Genomic DNA, 14,627 nt, shown 5'->3' on the forward strand with positions numbered 1-14,627 from the left:
TATTTTGTACATAGTTTTAGGATACCTATGGGATTTCCAGAAGAAGATGGCCAGAGAAAACCAAGAAGTTAGAAATTTAGGACTGGTCCTCAGAGCAGAGTTCATGTGTGATAGAAATATTGATATGATCTCCTGCATAGAGATCAAAATGTAGCCATGAGAGAGATTATGCTGAAACAGATTCCAAGTTCTTTTGGTTAGTTATGTGTTTAGAAATACTAAGAATAGGGTTTCTACAACCAGTTTTTATCCATCTTTAAAAAAAGAACTTTAAAACTATATTTTTCTATAGGGATTAAGGTTTGCATGTTTTAAACTTCAGTGTCATTTGGAAATAACAGGTTAAAAGAACTGACTGAAATTCTGTGTAAATGTAAAATGTTGATAGCACGTACTCAGTAGCTCTTTGGCACAGCATTTCAATCTTGAATATTTACCTTTTAAAATAATGTGTGCCCTAATTATGTTAATACGTTGGTGCTTAACTAAGCAGCTCATTTCAATCACAACTCTGTTATCAGTTCTTAAAGGTCGTATTTGTGGTGAGAGTGATGGCAAAGGGGAACAGTGACATGGATTTTACCACCACCACCCCACTCTTAGAAGTTTTCCACAGAATCATATTTATTATTTTTACTTATTTACTTGTCTTTAATAAAGTTTTTAAAAAAATCTTCATCTGAGGATATATTTATTGATTTTAGAGAGGAAGGAGGAGAGAGAGAGAGAGAGGAAGAAACATCGATCTGTTGCCTCTCGTACACACCCTGACTGGGGATTGAACCTGCATCCTTTTCATGTACTGGACAAGGCACCAAGCAGCTGAGCCACCTGGCCAGGGCCAGAGTCATATTTTAATTTGACATGTGAGAATTACTAATTCTTTAGTTAGGTTGAAGTGAATTTGAAATAAGTTAAAATCCCTTAGATTACTACTATATTTGAAATTACATTTATTTCTTTTAAAATATATGTTTGGATAAAACACCAGAACTTTGTTTTCAATATGAATTTAAGGAAATGTAGCTATGATAAACAGAAAATATTAATCTGTGTTTTCTTTTCTTTTCAAACAGAAAAGCCTCCTAATAAAAGCAGTATGAGGATAGTAGTGGATTCAGAGTCAAGGAAAAGAACCATTGGTTCTGGGGAGCCTGGAGTTACTACAAAGAAGACTTGGTTTGATAAGTAAGCTGGCAGGGGAAATTGAGAAACTTTAATATGCAGTAATTTTTAGGGTAGTTGGAGTATTATGATAGGATAGTATTATTTTTTAAAATATAATTTTGTTCTGTAGGCAATACCCCACTAAAGTGTAAGTTTTCTGAAAATTTGTTAATTAGTTGTCTGGTACTTGGAAGATGTTTTCATATAGAAGTGGTGTAGTGGCTGAGGACATATCTTTTCCTCTTTTCACCTCCCCCCACCTACAAAATAAACTCCTTATATTAGAGATGCCATTGAATACTACCTGTATGAAGGGTAGTCATAAGCTTGTTATTAGGGAAAAAAGTGTGGGTCAGGTCTGGGAGGAGGCGTTAGCCTGGGGCAGTTGCTGGTAAGAGCTAGAAAGGGATCTTTTAGGGTTGTGGGAGAGGCTGGATAGGCATTGAAGTGTCGAGGAAGGGCTTTAGGAAAGAGGTAAGGAATCAATGTTGGGGTGTTTATGATAATTTATTTATAAACTCATGTTTGAGGAGAGACTAGGATCACACATTTTTGGAGCTTTTTATCATCACTCAAAGGTGGATAATTTCTAGTTCAGGCTCTGCCTTTAATTCTGTGATTTTAGGCAATTATTGTAACCTCTTGGGCTGTAGTGTTATCCTTTTTTTTTCCAAGTGCCAAACGTATGGCCTACAGTTCTGACTTTTTTTTTTAAGTTAGGAAGCGGTTGAGGCAGTCACTCCTACCTTTTAATAAACGTTTTAAAATAGGGTGCATTTCAGTAAGCTAGCTTTTGCAGAAATGGTACAACAGTTATATAGGCAAATTGACTAAAATAGGGTGCCAGGACCTTTCCTGCTAAGAATTTTAAGTAGGAGTGGATTCAAAGTGCCAAGTACAAGTGATATAGTAGAATCCTTCTCAGTTGGCTTTCATGAAAGATGCGAACACTACTAATTTGGAGACTTCATTTTTTTGTAAGAAAATTTAAATTTCCATTATCAATCAGTAATTTCAATTTTTAAAAAAATAAAACTTAAATAGTAAAACTATTTCTTTGTACTTGATAAGGGATAGGATATATAAATGAATGTATTAATTAACTTGATTTTTGTTACAGACCAAATTTTAATAGGACAAACAGCCCAGGCTTCCAGAAAAAGGTTCAGTTTGGAAATGAAAATACCAAACTTGAACTTAGAAAAGTTCCTCCAGAATTAAATAATATCAGCAAGCTTAATGAGCATTTTAGTCGATTTGGAACTTTGGTTAACTTACAGGTAAGAGCTATGAAGTGATTCTTTTGTCTTTTCTTAATTATTTAGGGAGGGAACTTAATAGACGAAAACTACTTTTGTAAAGAATTATGAAAAATTTGGTAATCTAAATTTGGAAAATTGCATATGAAATAAAACTTTTTATATTTTAGATGTATGATTTTTAATAACTTTTGTACTCTGAAAAGGCAGGAGTTTTGATTGATCAAAACTCCTTTTTACCCAGTAGAGGTTATCATAAAAATTATAGCAAAGTTAAATAATCATACTGGTAAACTCTAATCTTATTGTAGTTTTCACTTAATTTCTTAAAGTCATCACAACAAGATGCTTTAGTCAGATTATTTTTGCTGCTGTATACGATGGGATACATTTAACAGATGGGGCCAAGATACTATGTAATCTATAATTAGTTTAAACATTTGCTTTTCCTTGTACCATTTTTGAACATTTTTCAAAATTAGTATCAGTGTAGTTTGTATTTAACTTCACTAAAATTAGACCTTGGCTTTGGTGTATGTAACTTGTGAGGTTATTTAGTATTGAGCTTACATTGTATAATATGTGGAAAGGAGTGAAATAACACTGGGCTTTTTTAGAGAGTACAACTAAAGTTGATAATTAGGAAAATTTTGTCTTATTGCCATTTAAAAGTAACATAAAAGTAATAGAAGAAAAATACATGCTTTGTTGGGGCAGAGCAATAGAGATTTATATAGAATTTCTTTTAAATGTTTCTACATCAGTCAACTCTTTGTGTCCCTTATACTTCTCTCTCCATATATCCCCATAATATAGTGACATCACTGTTAACAGTTTACTATGTATTCTAGATTTTTTTGTTTTGTATTTCTGTATCTATATGCTTATCAATCAGCTATTGATTGATAAGCATAAAGATACAGAAATTTAAGAAATTTTTCAAAGCTGAGGGGCAAAACATGGTATCTCACTTGCTCAATTTGCATTTCCTTAATTACTAGTGAGGTCGATATTTTCTCATCTTTTTACTGGTCTTTTTGCTGTATCTGCATTATTATTTATACATGTTTTTTTAAAAAGTTTAAAAAAATCCTTTAACTTTATCCTAATAAACATATTGATGAATTGATGTTTTAAGTCCCAATAAATGTATAGTTTTCAAAATACTACCAAAAATCATTCTTACCAGAAATCTTTATTGAATATGGTAATAAATACTTGCTATATATTCTGTTCTACACAAATTACCATTTAACTCAACACTGTAGTGTGATTATTATTATCCCATTTATGGAAGAGGGAACAGGCACAGAAAGGTTAAATAACTTGCTCATGCTCCTATGATAGTAGCAGTTGAGATTTTAGTCAGGCAGTTAGATTCAGAGTCTGTGCTCTTAATCCCTATTTTGTATTGCTTCACACCACCAGTAGTTTATATACCATACTTTGGAAAATACTGCTATTATTGGGAAAAAAAAATTTGAAGTGAAAAGCCTTATATCTACTTACTAATATGGGTCTGCAGAATCATATACTCTCTGAATCTCAGTTTCCTTATGTGTAAAATTTCATTTTTTACCCTTAAATTTACTTGCACTCTTGGAAATAATTTAGTGAGAATTACAAATTTAGAAAATTTTACAAATGGCTTTTTTGTAATTTTTAATTAGGGATTACCCCTTTAAAAGTGTTTATACTGTCTTCTCCTGGCTCTGGATCTTGGCCAAAAGTCACTCATTGACATAGGGATTATTTATCATAGTCAGTATTAATATTGGGAGTAAAAAGTGAAACATTTGAATGCTTGTTTATAACATCTGTGCAAATGAGCATTTTCTTGTTCTACTTTCAACAGTCCTCAGTTACCGTTTCTTCTGAAAGTAGGCTATGGTAATAATCTAGATTTAAGGAAATATAAAGATAGAATCTTACTTAGAAGGACCAATATTTTATTTGTTGAGGAATTTTACTGTATGAAGAAACAGATTCATTTGGAAATTCATTGTTCTTAATATTTGACATCTTAGGTTGCCTATAATGGTGATCCTGAAGGTGCCCTTATCCAATTTGCAACATATGAAGAAGCAAAGAAAGCAATATCAAGTACAGAAGCAGTGCTAAACAATCGCTTTATTAAGGTTTATTGGCATAGAGAAGGAAGCACCCAGCAATTGCAAACTACTTCTCCAAAGGTAAGAGATACATTTGTGTGAAATTAAATGCTTTCTTAGAAAGCATAGTATTTAAGAGCAGAGGCATTGCAGTCAGGTAGACTTTGGAGTTTAGATCCTGCCTCTACCACTTCTAAATGCATAGACTTGAGGAAGTTACTTAATATCTCTAACCTCTTTTTTCATTTTATTGGAAGTTAATTCCTAGTTTAGACAGTTATAAGGTGATATGTCAAAGCATATAGAAAACTCCCAAGTAGATAAGAGACACTCAGTACATGATAGCTTTACATATTCCACAAAGTCAGATTATGGATTCATCTTGGAAATCATTCCTTCCTTCCCTCCCTACCTTTCTCCCTCTTTTTTAATCAGTGAATCAGTCAATATGTAGTGTTAGATTAATTGCTTGTAGAGGTGTCTTACAGCGGTTTGCTTCTTTAACTTTCTCCTGCTTGTTTAAAAAAAAAAAGAAAATAGTTAAGTGTAGATTTTATTTTATTTATTTTTTAAAATATATCTTTATTGATTTCAGAGAGAGGAAAGGAGAGGGAGAGAGAGAGAGATAGAAACATCAATGACGAGAGAGTCATTGACCGAGCCCGCAACCCGGGCATGTGCCCTGACCGGGAATCGAACCCCGATCGCCTGGATCCTAGGTCGACGCTCAACCGCTGAGCCACGCTCGGCCAGGCGTTAAGTGTAGATTTGAATTTTTTTCTCCACTTTACAAATAAGTTCTATGATGCAAAGAAAAACATCTTATGTGATTTGGAAGGGGCTAGATTTTGGTAACAAACTGCACTTTTAAGACTTTCTCTGCATGGGCAATTTAGTAATAAAATAACAAAGGTGACTTTCTATGCTCATGAACTAATCAGCTTGTTTAACACTTTTTTTCTTGTTCTGAGGTAATGCAGCCTTTAGTCCAGCAGCCCATTTTGCCTGTTGTGAAGCAATCTGTTAAAGAGCGGCTGGGCCCAGTACCCTCAAGTACTATTGAACCAGCAGAAGCCCAGAGTGCCGGTTCAGACCTTCCTCAGGTAAATGAAAAGTCTTATTATTGTGCCTGTCACATAGTAGGTTCTGAGTAAATTAGTTTCCCTTGGTGATTTGAATTATAGTTAATTATATATATTTTATACAGAAATAGGATAGTATATACATATATGAACTTCACCTGAAAATATTTTTGTTACTATTATAATATTTTCACATTCTACTTTTTCTATAGTATTTGAATCTTAAATTCTCTCTAATATTTATAAGAAAGAGCTCTCTTTCACTTTGTGGAGGAGGTATTTTCCAACAAGTCTCCCTGAAAAGTTAAGGTCCATATACTGAATCTTATTTTTTCCATCATCTTTCACTTAACTAGAATTCTATTCCAGAGATAATTATGTGCCCGAACTGAAAGCTTTTGGGACAGGAAGGCTTCAACCATCAGGTTTTAGCATGCTTAATATTATACTGATTCAAGTTGCTTATGCAGCTCTCTCAGAACTTTGCATCACTTCTTCCTTACTCTTGGATTTTCTTCTCCATATGTCATTCCCTTCCCACGCCCTTCCATACTTGAGTAGCAGTTTCTTATTTCTATACCCTCAGTCTCTGAAACTTAGAGTTCTTTGTCTCCAGATGTTTTCAGCATTTGCTGTATAAAGTAGAGTTAGGATATACTATCCTACTTAGCTAATGGATGCCACCTTATTAAAACCTTCCTGGATAGTTCCTGAAAAGTAATATATTGAGATTCTATTAAAAAAACATGCAGAATGTAAATTGGTAAATTATTAGTTACTTAAAAACACACACCCCCCAATCCTGTTATTACTAATCATCAGCAAATGCAATGTATTTCACTAAAAACAAACATACTTTAAGAAAGAATGGCTTTTATTTTTAAGCTCAAAAAGCAGACACATCCTTTATTTACTCAAAGCTAATATTTACAATGTTCAAACTTTCTGTTTGTTAACATAGGATTCTAAGAATTTATGATTCTGTATCAGTGGAGGGGACTTTAGCAACCACCTGACTTAGACATCTTATTTTACATTAGAGTTTTTCATGATTAGTACTGTATACTGTTTTTCCATACGTATATTCTTCCTGTCTATGTCTTTGAAAAAGGCCCAAGTTTTGTGATTAACATCAATATACTTACAGAGTCAGTATATGTGAGTAGAATCAGAATGTTCATAATCCCAGCAGACTTATATATGTTTGGGGAAACACTGAATATTTCCATTTTAATTTTTTTAGAATGTAACTAAATTATCTGTGAAGGACAGGTTGGGTTTTGTATCAAAGCCATCTGTTTCAGCAACTGAAAAGGTAAGAAGAAGCATGATGTGTTTGTCTTGGCTTCATAAATGTTTTCAGATGGCATCTTAATTTTTTAATTTTTTATAGTCCCAAACTTTTGCTTCTTAATAGTATCTGTATCTCATATTCCTACCTTTTTCTTTCCATTTGCTGAAAAAGAAAAATATTTGCCTATCTTTTTTTACTTTTTGCATCAGCATTTTAATACTTGCCGCTCACTATAGTTTCCATGTGCTTCATTTTTTTCTTTTCCTTTGTATTTACTATATTTTCTTTAGAGATATTTTACGTTTTATTTTGAAAACTCTGGCAGTCTAATAGAAAGGGCCATGAAATAGGAGTTGTACTTGAGTTTGAGCTTTGACTCTTTACTTACTAACTGCATGATGTTGGGCAGTGTTGTTAATCTTTATGAATTTTTTACTTCATCATAAAATGGTGATGGTAATATTTATATTGCTCATAAGGTTTTGTGAGGGATTGAATAAAATTTATTATTTAAAATTATTTTGTAAACTGGAAAAGATGATGTAAATGTAATATTTTTATTTATAATTAATAGCTATTGTGTATAGCCTGACAATACATTTAGTCATTTTTTTTTTTAAAGGGACAGGTGCTGATTAAATTAAGACCATTTGTGTATCTATCTTATAGTTCTGTATAGATGTGGGGTTTTTTTCTTTCTTTTTTCTATTTAGGTATGAGTGAATGCCCTAATCTGTAGTCTTATTTGAGTTATATCAAATCACAGAATATTAGAATTAGATAATCTTTTTCCATTTCTATACCCTAACCTTGAAGGAAGATAAAACCCAAATAGTTTTTTGGTTGCCCTATACACTTGAGTTACTGAGCTAGGACTGGAATCTGGATCTCTTAATTTTACTCCATGGCTCTTTCCATTATGAAGACTACGTAGGAAATTGACTTCATAGGTAAATAGAGCACCCCATGAGATAGCTTACCTGTTCTCTTCACTGCTTCTTAGTATATTTTCCTTATTTACTGTGTAAAACTTTGGCAGTTCTAGATATTTGAATACGAATCTCATTTTCTAAATTAGATTTCCCTCTTGGGCACCTCAGAATTACTTCAGGCATAACATTTCTAAGAAAATTCATTATTTCCCACACAAGTTAATGTTTTCTCCTAGCCCTCACCTCTGGAAGTGATACCACGCATTTCCAGTTTGTATTGTCTAAAAGCCTGAAGAGTCATTGGCTTGTGTTTTTAGTTCACATCTCTTTCTCTACCACCTTCAGGTGACTTACTATGGATGCAGTGTCAGAGCTGCCATCCTTTCCTCTAGTGTACACTGCCACCATCCTACTCTCAGACTTATTTTAATGTGAGTTGCTTACAGAAACCTTCATTTCCTCAGCTAAATGACTTAGCTTGGTTCACAGGTCATCATACGTCAGTTATTCTGATTCTGTTACCTCTGCTTTAGTCCTTTCTTTTCTAAGGAGTCTTTTTCTGCTCATTGTCCCTTGTTGTTTCCTGCCCTTTTTTTTTGTGGTGGTGGTTTTCCTGGAGTGCATTTTTCTCTGCCTAACTGAATTCTAGTCATTATTTTAAAGATTGAAAAAAATCTCTAACCTCTTCTATAAAACCTCCAAACCTTTCCATATGATATCCCCCTTTTCTCTAAATTTGTATCCTTTATTCTTTTAAATTTAGCAGCATGTAAATATTTACTTTGGTTAGATTTATTTTACTTGATAATGAGCAACTAAGGAAAAAATTAACAATATGAGGTCTTTTATACTTAGCAGTTCTGGAGAGGTAAAACTGATTATGTTTAGGATCTGTTTATGTTGAAATTTGGACTCTGAAATCGAAGTGTATTAATTATAGCTTTTATAAAACTTTTCTAATGTGTTTTGCTACTGTTTTTATTATTGGTTTTTTTAAAGCATGTTTTGTATAGCTTTAGGATAAAAGGGATACAAACTTGGGATTGATAGTATAATTTACTAATATAGTTACCACTACTTAAATTTGTGAAAAATCACTAATGGCAGTGGGCTATTTATGAAAAAATTTACTTGGAAAATACTGTAAAGGATTTTTTCAGGAAAGCAGTTATTTCCAAAATACAACTTTCAGTCATCTTTAGTGGACCTGTTTAAAAAAGAACATTTTATTTTTGCTTACTCTTGGTGATATCTCTTCCCCTAGTCCATAGTGATTTTTGCTGCAGAATCCTTAGAGGTCAGTGATACAGAGAAGCTTTAGGAAGAATAGAAGAATGTTCTCTATAATCAAATATTACCCAAAAAATAAAATAAAAATAAATTTTTTAATTGAAGGCAGGCGTAATCTCAAAACTAGTATCCATCCAGTATCTTCTGTCATTTTGAAAGCAAATAAATACACAAATGTAAAATTTTATCCCTTTGTTATGTTATGACATTGAGTAAACCCTTTGTCTTTATTCTAAGTTTCCATTTTTGTGAGAGGGCTAAGAGAGAGGAAACTTAAAACCTGATTGATACAGCTAAATATTAAGATATTGCAGTAGCCATTAAATAGGTAGTGTTTGAGTGATCATTTAGATGATAAACGTTTGAGTGTTTCTGCTTACTATAAGGAGATTTATGAAGAATAAAGGCATCTACATATACCATCCTGGTTAGGTTTTTTTTTTTAATTTATCTTTATTGAAAGTATTACAGATGTCCCCTTTTCCCCCCATTGACTCCCCCACCTTGCATCTGCCCCACCCCCAGGCCTTCCCCATACCAATGTCTCTTTTCATAGGTTATGCATATAAGTTCTTTGATTAGTCTCTCCCCACCCACTTCCCCATCCCTTCCTTCCCTTTGAGATCCCTCAGTCTGTTCCATGCTTCTGCATCTCTGGATCTATTTTGTTCATCAGTTTATTTTGTTCATTAGATTCCACATATGGGTGAGATCATATGGTACTTGTTTTTCTCTGACTGGCTTATTTTGCTTAGCATAATACTCTCCAATTCCATCCATGCTGTCCCAAAGGGTAAGAGATCCTTTTTTTACAGGTGCATAGTATTCCATGGTGTAAGTGTCCCACAGCTTTTTTATCCACTCATCTACTGATGGACACTTGGGCTGTTTCCAGATCTTAGCTATTGTAAATTGTGCTGCTATGAGCATAGGGGTGCATAAGTTCTTTCTGATTGGTATTTCAGGTTTCTTAGGATATATTCCTAGAAGTAGGATCACTGGGTCAAATGGCAGTTCAAGTTTTAATTTTTTGAGGAAACTCCGCACTGTTTAGACTGTTCATATTTTCTCCTTAAAGCCCTTCTATTTTTGATAAGCAAGCTGATATTTAATGTTCACTTAAATATTTAATGTTCTTATTTATATCAGTTTTAGGTATATCAAGCATATGAAACAGGATGTTATTATTTCTTAGCAGTATTTTTTTGGTATCTGAAAATATATCTTGTGGGGTTTTTTTGCATGATGATATGTTAACCTCTCTACCGTGGAACTTTAAAAAGGGAAATTGTGTGGTATAATTGAAGGAACATTGCATGTCATATAGAGACTTATGCTGTTGATTTAGCAGCTGATAATCTGTATGATCCTGAACAAATTTACAGTTTCCTTAACTGTAAATGCAGTTGTTTAAGTAACCTTTTGATTTTTAAGTTTGTCTTTGTTGTGTAATTTTGTACTTTAAATAGATTAAGGAAATTTATGATAGTTGTTTTTTTTTTGACTAATTTTGACTTTTTAAATACATTGGCCTCTGTCAAGATTACTCAGTCAAGATTGTTATCAAGGTTGTTTTTTCTTCAGAGAAATGTGATTTATATAAAATTATTTACTATGCAGAATTTTCTGGGAACCAAGCTGTTGTAGCAAAAATTGATTACTGACTACACATTTTTTCTTTGATATTAAAATATTTCTCTACAAGATCTTTAATCCCTTTGTCTCTCTTAAGTTGTTTAGTATTATTGGAAGAAAACTGTTAATCTTTGAAAATATTTTATGTATTCATTAAAAATTTTTTTGATCGATTGAATTTTGGAGAGAGGGAGGATAGGAGAGAGAGAAAGAAATATCGATTTGTTGTTCCACTTATTTATGCATTCATTGGTTGGTTCTTGTATGTGCCCTGACTGGAGAGCGAACCCAAAGCCGTGGTGTATCAGTCTAACCAACAGAGCTACCCAGCCAGCGCCCTGAAAATATTTTATAAATTTAACTTTAAATTATGTTGTTCACACTAGAATTTCTAATTAGATTTCGCTATAGAGAACACATCTGTGTGGTGCTGGCAAAAGACTATCATAAGTGAACATTCAGGTTTATTGAAAAGATTATTATTTAGTTAATATAATAAAAATTGACCATACAGTAATTATATTAATAAGCTTCCTTCATGTAACTCCTCAAATACTGTATTTTTATTGCATTTAAACAAGGCACATCTGCTCTAGAGTGTGGCTGTGAAGCATTGCATCTGTGTTTCTTTTGTATTTGATTCAGATTTGGGCATTGCTTATTTTAAAATGATACTTAGATGACTTTATTTGTAATAACCTGTTTTTGTAGTACTTTTTACAAAATACTTTGTTTCCTTTCATTCTCATCCATGACAAAAATCTGTTTTTCTCTGTCTTTAAGTGTACTAATAATAGTTACGGCTGGTAATATTTTACAGAGGAAGTAAGATAAGGAGGTGTTAATGGATTATAACCTCTATTTTGTTAGGGAAATGGCCTTTGGAAAGGTAAGAAGGATTAATGATACATATTTTAACATCAAAGTATATGATATTTTTCAACTGATTTTATGAATTCAACATACCTTTGATACCAAACCTGAGAAGTATTACAAGCCATTGTCTTATGAACCATAGGCACAAAAATCCTAGACAAAGTATTAGCAAAAGTCCAGTGATATGAAAAAAATAATACATCCTTGCCAGGTAGGATTTATTCTAGAAATGCAAGGTGGTTGTAACATTTGGAAATCAGTTTAATTTCACCATATTAACAGAATAAAGTTGGGGTGGGGGATGGGAGGGTAAAACCCATGTGATTATCTTAGTAGAATAAACAATATTCATAATAGCATCACACTAAACACTAGGAATAGAAAGAAACTTGATTAATTTGACAAAATATATATGCAGAGAATCCCTACAACTAACATACTCAATGATAAAATAGTGAATGTTTTCCCTCTGAGATCAGGAACAAGAAAGGATGTCCACTCTCCTCACTTTATTTTAGTGGTATAGGCCTCACCAGTACAATAAGGCAAGAAAATGAAATAAATGACATAAAGATTAGAAAGGAAGATACAAAACTATATTTACTCATAGATGACATGATTGTGTATCTAGAAAATTTAAAAGAACTTACAAACAGTTGGAATTAATAAGTGAATGAAATAAGGTCATTGTACATACAGTCCATGTGTAAAAATACAGCACATACAGAAACCTGTTTGGAAAATTGAGAAGATAGGGTAGTTTGGAAAGCCCACTGCCTGTGCTTTGACTGTGTTCTTAGGAATTGTAAACTTTTCTGTTGGTTGGTTAATTCCCTCCACTGGTTTTATTTTTTAACAGATCTTCCTCTTCTTCCTCCTCTTCTTCTTCCTCCTCTTCCTCCTCCTCTTCTTCCTCCTCCTCTTCCTCCTCTTCTTCCTCCTGTTCCTCTTCTTCCTCCTTTTCTTCCTCTTCTTCCTCCTCTTTTTCTTCCTCTTCTTCCTCCTCTTCTTCTTCCTCTTTCTCCTTCTTCTAAAAATACAGATATATTTTGCTATCCAAACTCTTACTGTCTAAACTCTGGAATCAAATAGATTTAATAGTGAATAATATTTGCAACCATGTAGTTCATTGTTTTAAGGCATTCTATTTTTACACTGTACACCTCTGAAATTGGGCTAAATTTTGGCCCTGGTGTTTATGGTTGTAATTGGCAGCCTTTTTATCTTTAGTAAGGGTATATAAAATGATACTGTGTTTCATAGTCAGTGATGTATCTTAAGCTCAGTTAAATATGTTAGCTGGTGTTCTATTTTAGCAGAAGGAAGTTTCTGAATAAAACAAGGAAGTGGTGTCTTTCTAGGAATAAAGGGACCTTCTTATTCTCACCAGATACTTGAATTCACTTTGAAAAAACACTGTTTAGTCTAATATCTGATGCTGATAAAATAACTTTGAAAAGGAGCATTCCCTACTCATTGAAATTGGAGAAATGCTTACTTAAGTAAAGAAACATTTCTTCTGGCTTTCTCACAGCTTTTACCCTAAAATACATTTCAAAACTAGAAAATAAGGTTATGATATTCATTGTTTCCAACTGATTTGAGTACAGAAATATTTTCCAGCTGATTTAAGTACAGAAATCTTTTCAACTTATTATGGAACTGTCATCAAGAAAGTTTCTGAAACACTCAAACTCTGTTTTCAGCAGATTATCTTGTGTTTCTCCCTGTAAAGTTATTGTCTAATTCTTTATGTAATTGTACAGTTTGGTGTTGTGTGGTGTGGTAAGGTCATGGAAGAAATTTTTCTCTAGAGAATGGTGACTGAAGTTAGACTACAAACTAAATCTATCTTTACTCTTATGTTTTACTGAGTAAACCATTTTATATTTGTCAGTGATTTCTGACTATTAGTTTTCATTATTGCAAAAAATTATCAGTGAAATTTTGATACACATCAAGTATTATAAAGAACTTTTATGTTTAGCCTGGCTGGGCGTGGCTCAGCGGTTGAGCATCGGCCTAGGATCCAGGCAATAGGGGTTCGATTCCCGGTGGGGGCACATGCCCGGGTTGCGGGCTTGATCCCCAGTCGGGAGCGTGCAGGAGGCAGCCGATCAATGACTCTCTCATTATTGATGTTTCTGTCTCTCTCTCTCTCTCCCTTCCTCTCTCTGAAATCAATAAAAATATATTTAAAAAAAAAAAAAAAAAAAGGAACTTTTATTTTTAAACATCAGTTGTGCTGTATGGAACGAGTATAATTGCAGTATTCTGGGATTTTATTTTACTTAAGAAGCTAGCATTCTTGAAAACTAGGAATAGTGATGAGTTGCCTAAACTTTGTGATGTTCCCTGATCTTATTTCATGATAAAAGATTACAATGCAGTGTCCAGATCGCTACTTCTCTGATACCCAGATATTTACATTTTAGTAGCTAGAAAGTGGGGCTTTTTTTCTCATTGGTACTTTTCTATTTATATCCTCTGGAAAATTACATTTTTAATATATATGGTTTCATGTTTTGTTTTTATAACATTCATAGATCTCCCTGAAGGGATCCCTAGACTCCTTTCCAAGAATCAGTAACCAGCCAACCCATGGAACTTGCAACTTACTGCTTTTGAAGGATAAAATAGGAGGCCATACACTTTTCTTAACTTCACCCTTGTATAAAAAGTTTGTCCCCTCAGATTTATCATCATTTTTGTTGAATTTAGTGCACAGTGTTTATTGAATATTTACGGTGTGCCCTGGCACAGTTCTACGCACTGAAGATATAGCAATGAACTGAGCCAAAAAAATCCCCCCTTTCATGGCCTTGTTAAGAGCATTAGATATCATCAAGCTGAACTTCCTCCTTTTATAGGTAAACAGACTGAGGCCCAAAAAGGTACTTGTACTTACCCAGGGTCTTATAATTAATTAGTAGCAAGAAGTAGGTACTGGAAGAGAAAGTGTAACAGGAGAAAGACATGGT

General features: G+C 33.3%; 1 protein-coding gene across 16 annotated transcripts in view; it reads left to right on the forward strand.

Annotated features, from left to right (window-relative positions):
• Positions 1-14,627, forward strand: part of RBM26 (RNA binding motif protein 26) — an 85,543-nt gene that overhangs the window by 40,131 nt on the left and 30,785 nt on the right. For 10 of the 16 annotated variants that reach the window (XM_016224140.2, XM_016224141.2, XM_016224129.2 and 7 more), the window contains exons 10-14: positions 1,077-1,188; positions 2,288-2,447; positions 4,454-4,618; positions 5,509-5,640; positions 6,863-6,934. In XM_016224140.2, coding sequence (XP_016079626.2) covers positions 1,077-1,188; positions 2,288-2,447; positions 4,454-4,618; positions 5,509-5,640; positions 6,863-6,934 — 641 coding nt within the window. The remainder of the gene's footprint in view (positions 1-1,076; positions 1,189-2,287; positions 2,448-4,453; positions 4,619-5,508; positions 5,641-6,862; positions 6,935-14,627) is intronic. The other 6 variants (XM_087814282.1, XM_087814283.1, XM_087814284.1 and 3 more) reach the window with 3 other exon arrangements.

The sequence above is a fragment of the Miniopterus natalensis genome, chromosome 2 (assembly GCF_054644295.1).
Source record: "Miniopterus natalensis isolate mMinNat1 chromosome 2, mMinNat1.hap1, whole genome shotgun sequence".
Taxonomy (NCBI): Eukaryota; Metazoa; Chordata; class Mammalia; order Chiroptera; family Miniopteridae; genus Miniopterus; species Miniopterus natalensis.